Source organism: Octodon degus, unplaced genomic scaffold (genome assembly GCF_000260255.1).
Source record: "Octodon degus isolate 3935 unplaced genomic scaffold, OctDeg1.0 scaffold00024, whole genome shotgun sequence".
NCBI classification, from domain to species: Eukaryota; Metazoa; Chordata; class Mammalia; order Rodentia; family Octodontidae; genus Octodon; species Octodon degus.
The window spans coordinates 6,607,509-6,621,527 of record NW_004524600.1 but is presented as its reverse complement, the minus strand read 5'-3'; the positions used below and the strand labels follow the sequence as shown (position 1 = coordinate 6,621,527).

At 42.9% G+C, this 14,019-nt stretch overlaps 1 protein-coding gene across 2 annotated transcripts in view; it reads right to left on the bottom strand.

Annotated features, from left to right (window-relative positions):
- Fndc1 (fibronectin type III domain containing 1) overlaps window positions 1-14,019 on the bottom strand; it is a 140,152-nt gene that overhangs the window by 61,085 nt on the left and 65,048 nt on the right. For both annotated transcript variants that reach the window (XM_023712225.1, XM_023712226.1), the window contains exon 5: window positions 2,225-2,431. In XM_023712225.1, coding sequence (XP_023567993.1) covers window positions 2,225-2,431 — 207 coding nt within the window. The remainder of the gene's footprint in view (window positions 1-2,224; window positions 2,432-14,019) is intronic.

Here is a 14,019-nt window from a genome sequence, read left to right as displayed (position 1 = left end):
ATCTTGTACAGCAATTAACCACTAAGAATAATATATGCAGTGTATTATTTGTGGAAAAAAAAAAGATTTTAAGATAATGAAAATAAAGGCAAGCTGGTAGATGTATCAGCCCTGCCCTCATGTAGAAAAATGGCTTGATTCAGGGACTCAGTGCTATTGAGTAAGAAAGGAACTCAGAAGATATCCTTGCCCTAACCCTACATAAGGTTTAGTTGATGGAGCCTTAGAGGATAGAACCAAGGAGATGACTTCAAATAATTATCACACCTAGAAAATGATTATTATAGCTAAAATAGTGTTCTGTCATGAACACCTTCCAGATATTGAAATGCTCACAAAAAAAAAAGAAAAACATTGTTTTGGCTTGTGTCTAGATGCCCCTTCCAAAGCTTCATGCAGTCTTAGGTGGGGCTTTTCAGAAGTGGCTGAATCTAAAATGTGTGAAGCTGGGATCAAGGGTGTGTGATTACTAAATCAGTCTACCGATTGGCTTGGCATCTCTTTGGGTAGGATTTAGGGTGCCCTGCCTTGGATGTGAGTACTTAGGGTAGGTGGCCTGGATGGACTATAAAGGACAAAAGGGTCCTTTTTTGTGGCTTGCGGCTTGATACCTTGCTTCTATGCTGCCTTCTGCCTGCCATGAACTGTTTCTCCTCTGTGACACCCTCTGCCATGCCAACTTGCCTTGGAACCAGCCAATTATGGGCTGAAACCTCCACAAACTGTGAGCCAGAATAAGTCTTTCCTCCTTCAATTTTCACTGTCAGGTATTTTGTTTCAGCAACAAGAAAAGTAACACAGAATTTGGTACCACAGAGGTGGGGTCATTGCTTTGGCTCCTGGACCATATGTTAAGGGGTCTTCGGAACTGGCTTGTAGGAAAAGGCTGGAAGAATTTACAGATGCCAGCTAAAGAAGTAGCCCTGGAATGCTTGAACCATTCTTTATAGGAGACCAAGAGGCTGGTAGGAAATGTTGCTGGTAAAACCAGGCTGGGGAGGTTTCTTCTGGGAAGAAGGATTGCACTGGCTGTTGGACTCCAAATGATGTGTGTTATGCCTTAGAAGAAAGTTGATTTGTCTTTTGCTCATTTCCAGAGACTTTGCCTGAGACTGTGATTAAGGGCAGTAGACTAATCAATCTTTCAGAAGAAATTTCAAGGTGGTCTAATGTGGAGGTACTGGCATGGCTACTTTGGAGGGCTTTCAGCTAGATCTCTATTATGAATCACAAGCAAATAGTCTAGCAGAATGATTTAAAACGCTGTGAGTTTGGCCAGAAAAATGCTCCAGTAAAGCTGAAGACTACAGAGATAAAGCAAAGGAGAACTTGGGTTGTTTGGAAAGAATAAGACAATGGAGAAGATGGCCTGAGCATGACATGAGGAACAGAAGGAATCCAGCATTTGCAGCCTCAAGGTTGCAGAAATAAAATAATTTGTTTTGAAAAGAGAGCCCCAGAATACCATGTTATAGGATGGTAGCAGCCTAGAGAATTTGATCCTTGAGATTGCAGTCAGGGGGCTCAGTGATCCAGGCACTTGAAACATGCAGCCAAGAGAGAAGGAAGCCTGCCTCCTGCTCCAGCTGGTGACAGGCCATGGCATCATCCATGCAGTGCTGGCCTTAGGTGCATACAGAATGCAGGAATTGTGGGAAGGTTTACACCCAGATTTCAGAAGAAGGCCTCAAAGAACACACAGGGTGCCCCTTAGAGGACAATGTGTGAAGTCAAAGGTGCACTGGAGACCCTCTTGAGGATGGACTAAATGCCTTTTCATAAAGGAGTGTGCATGATCATTTGGGGGTCAGGGTGGTATACCATGTTTGTATCTATCTACATGTCCCCACAAAGCCTCATGTGGTCATAGGTGGGGCTCTTTGAAGGTGGCTGGATGTAGGGTGTGTAGTGCAGGGATCAAAGTTCTGATGCTAAAATTGATTCATAGTTCAATGTTAGGATTAAGGCTACCCCTCTCTAGGTGTGAGTACTCTCTACCCTAGCTTGGGTAGGATATAAAAGACAGAAAGAGAGTTTCGGCTTGCCCCATGCCATTCCATCTTGCCCTAGAGCCAGCTCATCATGGACTGAAACCTCCACAAACTGTGAGCAACAATAAACCATTCCTGATTTCACTTTGGGCATCAGGAGTTTTGTCTTATCAATGAGAAAAGTAGCTAAGACAGCCATCAAAGCGTTGTATGACAGTTAAAATTAAACTTACCCAGCTTCTTAATTTCATGTGTCCGCTGATCTCTTGTCAATGGGACATAATTCATCTTCCGACCACTCTCTCCATAGCCCAGAAGAAAACCCCGAGATCTGCGTGGACTCTTGGCTCCTGACAGGCGTGGTGCCTTCCACGCCACGGACAGCCTGTCGTCTGAGGACCGGACACGTACACGCAAAGGCTTGTTGGGCACTTCCTTTTCTTAAAGAGGACATGACATAGGAACCATTAAACAGTACATCACTTAGTACCTACTGTCACATATACGACATCTCAGCAAACATCCAGCTTCAATCAGCTTCTGAGTTTAAACACCTATTTTTGGTAGCCAACCCCAGGAAGATTATTTCTCTGTCCTTGTGATCCTCCCACATTTCATACCAAGAGGTCTCAAGAAATGAAAATGAAAACATGAACATGCATTGATACTGACATTTAGAAATCTTGGATTCTTTATTGATCCCTTTTCATCTATTTCCTCTTGTCCCCTTTAGGCCAAAACTACATATTCTCTGGTGAGAGCCAAAGGCCAGTGTAAAACTACAGCAGAGACAATTATAAGCTATTTATAACTATCCTCCACTTATTCACTGTAATGTTTAAAAGAATAATTCTCCCTGCCTTTACAATGAACCATTAAGATGTGATTACTGGGGCCGGAGAAATGGCTCAGTAAAATAAGCGCTTCGCTGGCAAGCGCAAGGACCTGAGTTCAATCCCCAGTTCTGAAAAAAAAAAAAAAAGATATGATTACTAATTTTGTTTTGAGGTCTAAATTTTGCCTCCAAGTAGTAACTCCTGCCCTTCCAGACAAACACCACAATGACACACCATCCCTGCTATTCTCAGTATTTGCTGTTTTCTTCACATGACATAAATCGATTTTATAAAAGCCTCTGGCTAAACTGACTAATCTCAAGAAATACTCTCATTGTTAACCTCTTTAAAGGAAGGCCATCTAGTGGGCACTCCTTAGTCTTTAAGTTTGAATTTGTATCAAGTGTTAGAGAACAATTGCTACCGACAGACTGACTATGGCATTGGCCATTCCCAGTAGCAAACCGAATTCTAACCTCTATTTAATGATGCTGCTAGGACCACAGGTACGTCTCTAACTGTGAGCCAGTTACCCCCTAAGCCTTTTTCCTCTAATTAACCTCCTCATCAATTTTCACCACATTATTTGACTGGAAAACTCCCAGTTACACGTAAGAATGAAAGGTAATATAAGTTAGCATGAGCCTCTATAACACATAAATGAGTAGCCCTTGAAGATGGCCATTCTGAAATGCCACACATCTGGTTTCAACATCATGAATCTAACTTATGGAATAACTTTTGATGGATGAGCTAGAGCTGCCTGATCAGTCACAGAACTCCCCATTCCTAAAGACTAGGAGAATAGCCTAAAAGGTTCAACAAATATTTTCTGTAATATATGAGACAGTAATTATTGCAAAGTTTTTTTGTTTTAATCAAATAGTACAGTCCAGCATAATGAAGCACACACTAGTCTTATGTAATTGAGCTAGAAAACGAGCTGCTACACAAGGGTGGCTTTCTCCACCTGCAGTTCTGCTCCTGCCTACAGTCTCTCCAGTCAGTGTCTTAGATAGGACACAGTAGTCCTGGGCCGTGGGGACAACTGCCTCAGGTCTCTGCTCATGACAGACTCTAGCCCAATAATCCCTACTCCTGCACAATACAACCTGAAAAAAAACAAAAACAGTAATAGGAAAAATACTCCAGAATTTCCTAAAAGTGAAGGATCTTAGGGGAAAAAGAAGTATTGCTATATGAGTTTCCCAGCCAGAGGCTGTGCCCCACAGCATGCCATAGTCTGATAAGGCAGTAGCTGTCTCTGCAACAGGGTTGTGTGCACTGGCCACACAACCCTGTTGCAGAGACAGCTACTGCCTTATCAGACTATGGCATCCCCCATCCAAGGCACCAACCTGTGTGACTCCATACTGGGAGCCAGAAGAGGGCCAGGCCCACAAACCAGCCTATGGCAACAGGGCTAAGCCACCCTTGACAGCCCATGGCATGGCTTGTTTTGGACAGAACCCTGCAATTTGCAACAAGATCTCATCCTAGTCCTTAAAATAGCCCTGAAGAACGTGAGCAAGATCCTATTCCCATGACAAAACAGGTTATAAAGTGAAGCAGCCCACCTGAGGCCACACATCTGTTTAGGGCCAAGCAGTGGCCAGAATGCACCCTCACTTCAGGTGTGTCCCCTCTTAATGATGCCTCTTTCATTTAAACTCCACCCTCAGCCAGGTACCTCTCATTCCTGCCCCCCAAGCCCTTCTGCTCATGAAGGGAAAAAGCATGAATGTATCAAAATTTACCTCAAGGTTTTAATCGCAGGGCCAGTAAAAACAAGGTAAGGGGGTTAAGGCTAGACAGGCTCCCTACAAGAGTAGGATCACTTTGCCTGCAGAGCAGGCATTATCTATGATGAACCAGACAGTTATCAGCAGGCAGCAAAATGCACAAGAGCAGGAGCTGTTCCTGTGACTACACAGAGCTCAGTGTGGGTGACTCGCACAGAGAAAAGAAAGAATGCCACTCTGCTAAACACGTTCATCTCATTATCTAATCTTTGGATTTAGAAAAAGTCAACCACATTTTTTCAAGTATTTTGAAATTTTCCTTTCTTCAAAATTCTGGGTTATACATACAATCCAACATCTTTTATATATCATCTGGTAATCCTCTGTTAAGCTGATGTGCACATTAAAAAATTTCTACATATGGTTCAAATTCATTTGCAATTAAATTATTTAAGAGTGTTCTTGAAGCTGTATGTGATCACATCATTAAAGCCTTTTGAAATTTTCTAATAAATTTCTGTAGATCTTTTATCTTAAAAACAGGAAATCACACTGCCAAGCCTAATCAAGCTCACATCGACCAGCACTAAGTGTATTCAAACGTGGCAGGGCACACTCCCTCAGTCACTCTTCATGCAGCACAACCACATAGGTTGTCCTCAGAGCCCACCAGTAACAGAATACCCGCTGCGATTACTGTGTACCATCCACTTCACAGGGAGCTGGGTGAAACACTGACCACCTGACCACAGCAGACACCAGGATATTTCTCCTGATTCACATCACTTCACAAGTTGGCAAATATTCCAAATTTTTACAGAAACAAAATCTGTTCTTTTCAATAAGAAAAAATATCTGAAGTTTAACATGAAGCTTCAGCCATTTGCAATTAAATGCTAGTTAAATAGGGCAACTTCTAAATTAGATTTATATACACTCTTAAATTATTCTGTATGAAATCTACTTACTGGTGACTTTTAGAATTCTTTTTGAGCCTTTGTTTCTTTCTTTGTAAAATTGTACATAGGATTTATGGTTGTCATGGTTTATGTGTAGTTGTCCCCCCGAAGCCTCATGCAGTCATTGGGGTAGGCATGTAGGGTTTGTGATTAATTCATGATCCAGTGCTGGGATTATGGGTGTGAGTGCTGCACCCAGCCTGGGGCAGACAGCCTGAATGCAATATATGAAAAGGAGAGAGACTTGTTAGCTGCCATGCCTGCTGCTTCTCCTTTTTGGCTCTTGCTGTTATGCTGTTTTCTGCTGCCATGAATGGCTGTCACATGTTCCACCTGCCTTTTTTTTTCTGCTACTAGGGATCTAACTCAGGACCTTGTGCTTGCCAGGCAAACACTTATTCCACTGAGCTATCTCCCCACCCCCCAAAGATAAACTTTTTTTGGTACTGGGAATCAAACTCAGGACCTCAAGCTTGCCAGGTAGCCACTGTGTCACTGAGCTATGTTCCTGGCCCTCCAGCTGCCTTTAAGTCAGCCAAGTATGGACTGAAACCTCCACTAACTGAACTAAATAAATCTTTCCTTTCTTAATTTTGGGTGTCAGGTATTTTGTCCCATCAAGTAGAGAATAGTAACGAGACAATGGTTTTGTAATATCCATTCAAAGCAATCTGTATCATTTTTCTCATATAGTAAGCACATTAGCTGTGTTCGTGGTGAATATATTTTGAGTCTTAAGTACTTCCCATAGGCCTGTGGTGGGTAGTGGTGCCTTTAAGAAGTTGGGCCTCTCGGGAAGCCTTTGTGTCACTGGAATTTCACCTGATCACTTCCTTTTTCCATCTTTGACATCCTGGGCATAAAATGAAAAGTTTTGCTCTCCCATGCACTCCAGCCATGACGTACTTCTTGCAATAAGCCCAAAGCATTTATCCTCCCAATCATGGGCTATAAGCCAGAATAAACCTTCTCTCTTTGTGCACTGATCATCTTCAGTATTTGTTACAGTGGCAGAAAGCCAGTTGTGATGAAAGTGGAAACTGTTTTATTAGCTTTGTGGGCAAAGCTATTAAAAATGCAAGTGTACCAACATAGTTTACCTCAAGGTTTTTCTCGTGGGGTCAGTAAAAACAAAGTAAGAACAAAAAAGGACTTATTGCAAACAACTTGCATTTGACATCTTTCCATATATGAAATTGTCTACATTCTATGTTTTTGGCATCATGGATTAAAAGCATTACTCATCATCTTCATCAACATCTTGATCAATTGCTCCAAGTCCTTGCTCTTCTTCACTGGCATAAAAGAATGCCTGACTGCTCTCTCTGCTGGCTTCTTTCTCTTGAACCAGGAATGGCTGGCAAGACATTTGCGTTCTTCAGGAGACTGTAGGGTATTGGTCTCTCACAGTGAAAAATCTATGGGTTGTCCCACCAACCATCTGACAGTCTTCTGTGTGGTCCTATCCCTGCCCCCATTCCATCAAAGAGTAAGCCTGCATATGCACTGGCCTTTGGTGCTCATTCTCTGCCGAGGCAGCCACCCTACCATCCCTAATATCAGCCTTCAACAGAACTAGAACTGAGGTACTCCAAGGTTAGTGAGCCTCACACTCACCTGGAACTTGTGGAAACACACCCTTGTCGCCCACCTCTGGCAGGACCAGCTGAGATTCTGGGCCTTCTATGCAACTCTGGTGAACAAGCAAGAGAAGGAAGAGGAGAGCAAGCATGAGAGAAGGAAGAAAGTGGGGGTAGAGATGGAGAAGGCATCTGCTTTAGAGAGCAGGAAAGGTCAACTGTTCATAGCTAGAATAAGACATAGGACATCTGCTTGGCTGACCATGCTCTTGAGTGTCAATTCTCTGACTGAGGCCCAGGCCCAGTACTGACTGATATCTTCAGTGTAAGGATAGTTACAGCAAGTATTCACCAGTCTATATCTACCATGAGCTTCTTCTTCCTGGCAAATTCTAATGCAATATCTTCCTGAACCATCTCTGAATGGATTCATGAAAATGTCCCTCCCTATAATATTCAATAATGGAACTTAGAAAAAATGGGGTATATAGATGAATGTCCATCTTGTATCTGTGTATTCAAAGTGGTTAGGATAGATATATAGTTACAGTCTCTTAATGAATAGAATGATTTGTTCTAATGGTGTTTGTAAATAGGATCTCAAGTCCCCATCTTGTACAGCAATTAACCACTAAGAAGAATATATGCAGTGTGTTATTTGTTGAATCTGTACTTCCAATTTGATTTGAAACTGTCTCATTGCTATCCATTTATCAATAAAATTTTGAAAAAAAAAAAAGAAAAGAAAATGTCCCTCAACACACTCAACATTTGTAAGATAGTAACATGTCACTTAACATATTCTGAGAAATTTAGCATCAGACAATTCATCAGGAAAATGTCATGGTGTATTCTTATACCAACTAGGATGGCTCTGACACCTCAAGGCAGTGTCACCGTAGTGGACCACAGTCACAACTCCTCATGTGTAGCCTGTGGTTGTGCAACTCTTGACTATAGTTACTCTTCAGATAGTCTCTTCAGTGCCACCCTTTGCTAACAAATGACCTCAACACTTCTATCTACTCAATAAATTTTGAATTATTTTTAAATAAACCCAGCTATTTAAAAAAAAGAAAAAGGGTAATAATTTCTTTATTTTGGAATAAACCTGTTGGAGTGTCACCCAGCAGGTGTAAAGCACTTGACTATTTACCCTTCTACTAACCCAGTAATCACACGTGGTTTTGACTTTTGGATTTTTGATATTTTTGTTTGTTTCTTTGTTTGGTGATTGTTTATTGCTTTGGTTTGGTTTGGGCCTTTGTTTTTGTTTTTTGAGACAAATCTCACTTTTATCAACCTAGCCTTGAACTCAGTATATAGCCCATGCTAACCTTAAACTCATGGCTATCCTCCTGCCTCAGCCTACCAATAAGAATGCAGAGTTGCCCTTTCCCTGGAATTACAGATTTGTACCATCATGCGCCACCCCAGTAACTACCTTTGGCCCCAAGGAGAGTGAGGCTCAAGAAGGTGAGGGCAACATTTCAGTCAGGCAGCAAGAGGCCCCGGGCTAAGATGAAATCAGCCTTCAGATTTGTAGTGTTAGCTCTCTCCTCTGCAGCACTTGTTTTAACTTTTCTGGTGGTTGTAATGTTGGTATCACCAGTAGCTGCACTGTGGCACGACATAGTGCCAACTCTAAGAAAAGATCCTTGGCATCTCATGAATGCCCCTATGAAAGACCTGGTGTGATGCACCAGGAATTCCTTCCCACAATGTTTATACACAAGTACTTCTCAGAAGTGTCAGCCAGACTTCCAAAGATCTGGTTGCTCATCGAGAATCAGTGCCAGCCATCTCATGAGGATCTACTCATAGAACCACTACTCTTCTATTTACAGGTCTGAGGCATGACCAACAGATGAAGACCAAGTACCTGCCAAGCCTTACCAATAGCCCAGATATCTGCCTTTCCTCAGAAGTAGTCAGAACCCATAGGACAGCAATAGAGTTACATGCACATAACACACCACCATCAAAGACACTGGAGTAGCACCTACAGCTAATGCCTGGAGTCTGTAGGGCTTTGCTACAGTTTCAGGTCTGGGAAAAGAAAGAATATTTTAAAATTTTAATAAGATGTAAAAGAAAAAGAGGGCCGGAGAGCTTGAGCTCCTCCTAGCTAATCAAGGCCAACTGCTAATGTTACAGATTGTATAAAACTGTAATTTTTCTAAAGCACAGAAAGTTAAATTTAAACCAAATCAACCAGCATAAGGTCCTGCCACTCATGGGAACTATGCAATACATCAGAGGCCATGCTTTCTCCTTTTTAGCAACACACGATGGTGTTTAGGGCATCCTCAAGTGAGGAATCCATAGGAAGTCCTACTTAGCATGGACATAAACAATGGAGGTGTGACTAAAGGTACATATCCCACATGTGGCAAAAAGCTGCCCCATTTGTGTCCCAAAACATGGTATTTGAAATCCAGACTGCCTGTCACAGAAGCAATCAAATGCATCAAGTCATCCTATAGACATTCAGCTTCAACCCATTTGCTTTATCTGGTTGCTTCACCAGTGAATGGTCACTTCACTGTCCTCTTAACCATTTTCACAAAAACTTTTCACTGAAGTGGCCTAGCTGAACAGAAAACGAAGTTGATTTCTCCAAAGCTTAAAACATGGCAATTTATTTCCCAATCTGTACTTGTCTTAAAATTGTGTTTGAATTTTGTAGGGTACTCCCTGATAACTGGTGTTTGGTGTAGAGTTAAAAGCAGCATTTTCAGTGCTGGACCATTTTCAGGATACTCTTGGAGGCAGCCAGTTTCCCTTATGACTTCATGGACTCCTAGAAGCATCCTATCCTTCCGAGCTTGCCCTACTCTGTAATTACAGGTGTGCAGCACCCTGTCTGACCCCAGTAACCACCTTTCGCCCCAAAAAGAGGAAGGCTCAGGAAGGTGAGGGCAAGCTTCACAGTCAGGCAGCTATAGGCCCCAGGCTAGAATGCAATCAGCTGTCAGACCTGTAGTGCTGGCTCTACCAGGGCCCTGGTTTGGAATACTCTGAGAATCACTTTTGTATGCCAGCAGCTCGGGACATCAGCATGTCGGTCAGCAGTTATCTTTGTTACTGACCCTAACACAGGCAATGAATATCAGTGACACAAATACCAACACACACGGCAAAAATGTATGTCATAAGTGTCACCATAAAGCACTGAGGCTGTGCTATGCTGCAGGATGCCAAGTGACCCAAAGATGGTAGTCATCACTACATTTGTGACAGCAAAATGTCTCCCCCATTCTTCCACTGCATCCATGGGGCTAGAATCTCTTTAACCTTCTATAGCAATGGTTTATCTGCCAGCTTGCAAACCAATGCTAGTGACTGATGTCCTTGTAATTCAGACTTAGACATTGCTGTGCCACCTGCAACAGGAGCTCAGGGTTTTCCCTTCCTCGAGCCCAGTCTACTGGCTCCCCATCCCCGGCTAGATCCAACCCCACCACAAAGTGGAGGGAATGGCAGCTCTCCAGGTGGCCAGCTGTAAAGGTTCCCTGCATTCTTGGTGTGGAAATTAGCAGGAGCTGCTGCTCTGGATCTATCTGGTGGTGTGTCCGGTCCCAGCCACACTTCCTGACAACTCATAAGGGCTACAGAAACAAAGGAAGCAATAAGCCTTTCCTGGTCTCCTCACCTTCTGATGCACAGACATCTGACATTTCTGGGCACCACAGTATGACACGGAGACAGCTTCACTGACTACTGATGCACAAGATCAGAGGAAGATGTATTACACATTCTAAAGAAAACTTCAGCTCAGTCCAAGGAGTTTGTTTTGTTTGGGTTATTGTTTTAGGCTAAAGTCTTTCTGTATTTGCTTAATTTGGAAATAGAACACTAAGCCATGCAGTTGTTTTCTGGCAATGAAGCCCTTGATTTGGAGAACAGGCATTGGCTAATCTAGTTATTTCCCATACACACCATTGTCAACTTTAAAAATCTGATTACAACATGAATAGGTTGAAAACTTTCTAAAAAGTGCTTCTTCACATCTGAACTTACATGGATCCATGAGAATGCACTCTGGCCCTCCTCAGAGGCATCACAGAGGCAGGCCCGCACATTTTCACTCTCAAGGCTCAGAACTATGGAGATCATAAGCTGGTGTCCTACATCCTTAGATCAACAGATTAGAGAAAGAGCTGCCTTAAGCCACTGGGATTATAGTTTTCTACTTCCTCATCCATCACATTTACCCCATTTTCCACTTAGAACATGAAGTGCAGCTCTCTGCCAGTGTTCATTTAATTTTCAGCAATCCAAAACTACTATATTTTTGTTATGCCCTACATCTGTAAGTCCCCTAGAGCCTCATGAGCTCACAGGTAGGGCTTTGGGGAGCTGATTGGGTCATAGGTGTGTGCCACTGCCTCATGGGTATGTGGTGCTGATGCGTGTGATGCTGAGAGGGGAAGCCAAGTAGAAGGAGGTGGGTCACTGTGGGTGCTACCTGGGAAGAAATGTACAGCAAGAGTCCTTGGAAAGAATGCATCACATGGCAGCAGGCTTCCATGATAATGGACGTCTGGAGGCTGATGACCACCACCTAGGATGACCCTTGTAATTGTAGTGCATTAATCTCATGTCAGGTCAATGAATTTAGTAAGAAGTACTAGATGTACAAGTTTTTCTTTTCCTGGAGTATACATTCTTCCCTATTCATTTGATGATTCACTGCTTCCTGCCTGCCATACCCCTCTGCCATACTGCTTCTGCCTTAAAACCAGCAGAGGGCTGGGCCGAAACTTCCTCAAGCTCTAAAGCAAAATAAACCTTTCCTCCTTTAAATTGTGGGTGTCTGATGCTGTGTCTTAGCAAAAGAAAGTAACTAAGACAATTTTTAAATGGAAATCCACTATTAAAAACAGAATGCTATAATCGTGTCTTTTTTGCAAACACAATTACTATAATAGGGTGATGTGAAAATAGCAAAGGCAGGGAAATTTGTGGCAAACTTCAGCAAGTTTAACATTGGAATCCAAGAGTGAATGCCACAGGGTAAGCATTGAGGCTGAAAGTACTGCAGGCAAGAATTGTTAGAGAAAATGGAAAAATAAACAAATTGGCAAGAAAGCTTACCTGAAAATGGGTGCTTCTTTTGATGAAATACTGATGGAAAAAGAAAAAATATCGGTTTGGGGTACATGTGTTTTAGCCCATAACTACTTCCTGTGGAAGGCATGCTAGGAAAGTAGTGTAGCCAGAGTGTGTGCCTTCAGAGGTTCCTGTTAGAATGTGAGTTCCTCACTGTGGCAGGTTGAGGGTGGGGACAGGACGTAGCAGGAAGTGTTGGTCACGGGGTAGTGCCCTCAAGAGTGGATTACTGAACACACAAGGCAACTCTCACAGGATTGTTATAAAGTAAGTTCACCTTTCATATTTTGTCTCTCCTACACATACCACTTGTGTCTCCACATTGAGGTCCTCACCAGAAGCCAAGAAGATGCCATCACCATAACCTCAGATTTTCTACTCTCCAGAACCATGAGCACAAATAGATCTTTCTATAAATTACTCAGACCGAGGTACTCTACTTTTACAGCAGAAAATGAAATGAGACAGTAAGAAGATGCCAAATTTTGATGTTTTTACCTCTTTGTTTCATTGTTTCTGTGTAAAATAATTTGTTCAAAAGAAGGCTTCAACTTTTCAAGCCAAGCAGTGGGGAGGTTGGTGGAGGAAGGCTCCAAAGATGTACCTGGGCTTCCACTCCTCCTTTCAGACTCTCTGTGTGTAGTCAGCCTTTAAGAGAAGAGATGACTCCATGGGCCTCCTTCAGAAGAAGGGAAGGAGAGATGGAGATTTAGACATCACAGAGGAAGACAAAGGATGTCACCTAATGGCCCTCTCTTTCCCAGAGAAATAGGAGACAAGGGCACCTGCTCTAAAAGGGAAGAACACAGTGTAAGGCCAGGCTTCTTCTGCTGGAGGTGAGTGGTAAAACTCTGTAGCAATAATTATGGAAGTAAAGAAGACAGCTGTGCTTGAACATATAGGACAATTTCCAAGCAATTTGATGGCCTGGCTCAAATGTGAAAAAATAGCTCTGGCCATTACAAAAACACAGGTCAACTTAATCTTCCATTTTTCTCAAAATTAGAGCCAAGAGGGAACACAAGGCAGCTGGGCAGTCCTGGTGGGGCAGCTAGCAGGCCACTGGGGGCAGTTCAGAGTCTCATGTCTGCTCTGTATGAATATAGCTGCAAGGAAAAGTGAAATGAGCCAGACATCCTCAGACTTTGCAAAGGAAGGGGTTCTTCACAGCCAGCGTCTGAGAAGGTCTAAAAGATAGCTCATAATACAAGAGATGGAAGAAGTGAGATCACTGTCACCAGACAGGGGAATTCACAATTCTACATCATAGTGAGAGTAACCCTATCCCTAACACTAACTCTAAGAGTGCACTTGCCAATAGCAAGCCAGTAGGTGAGACTCTCAACTGGGGCATCATCTCCAAGACTGACACGGTCTAGGATGCACCGTGAGTACAAACAGGCCACAGATCAATAGGCCACTGATCTTCTAGGATCCACAGACTACTGATCTTCTAGGGCAGCCTAGATGCCAGTAGGTGTCCATGATAAGGAAAGGAGTGGCTTATCACAGGTGAGCAGCATGCCAAAGCTGATTAGAAATAGCCACGGAGAAATTGTGATTTCTATGCTGAACCTGAGTTCAAGCTCCTATTTAGTGATGCAAAAATGAATAAGCAAGCTTCATGAACTAAAAGGTAATGTAGAGAATACAAGAATCAAAAACCTAGTTCAGGGGCTGGGGAGATAGCTTGGCGGTCTAAGTGCCTGCCTGGCGAGTGCGCAGACCTGGGTGTGGTGGCACATGCCTTTAATCCCAGTACTGCGGAGGCTGAGACAAGAGGATCACTATGAGTC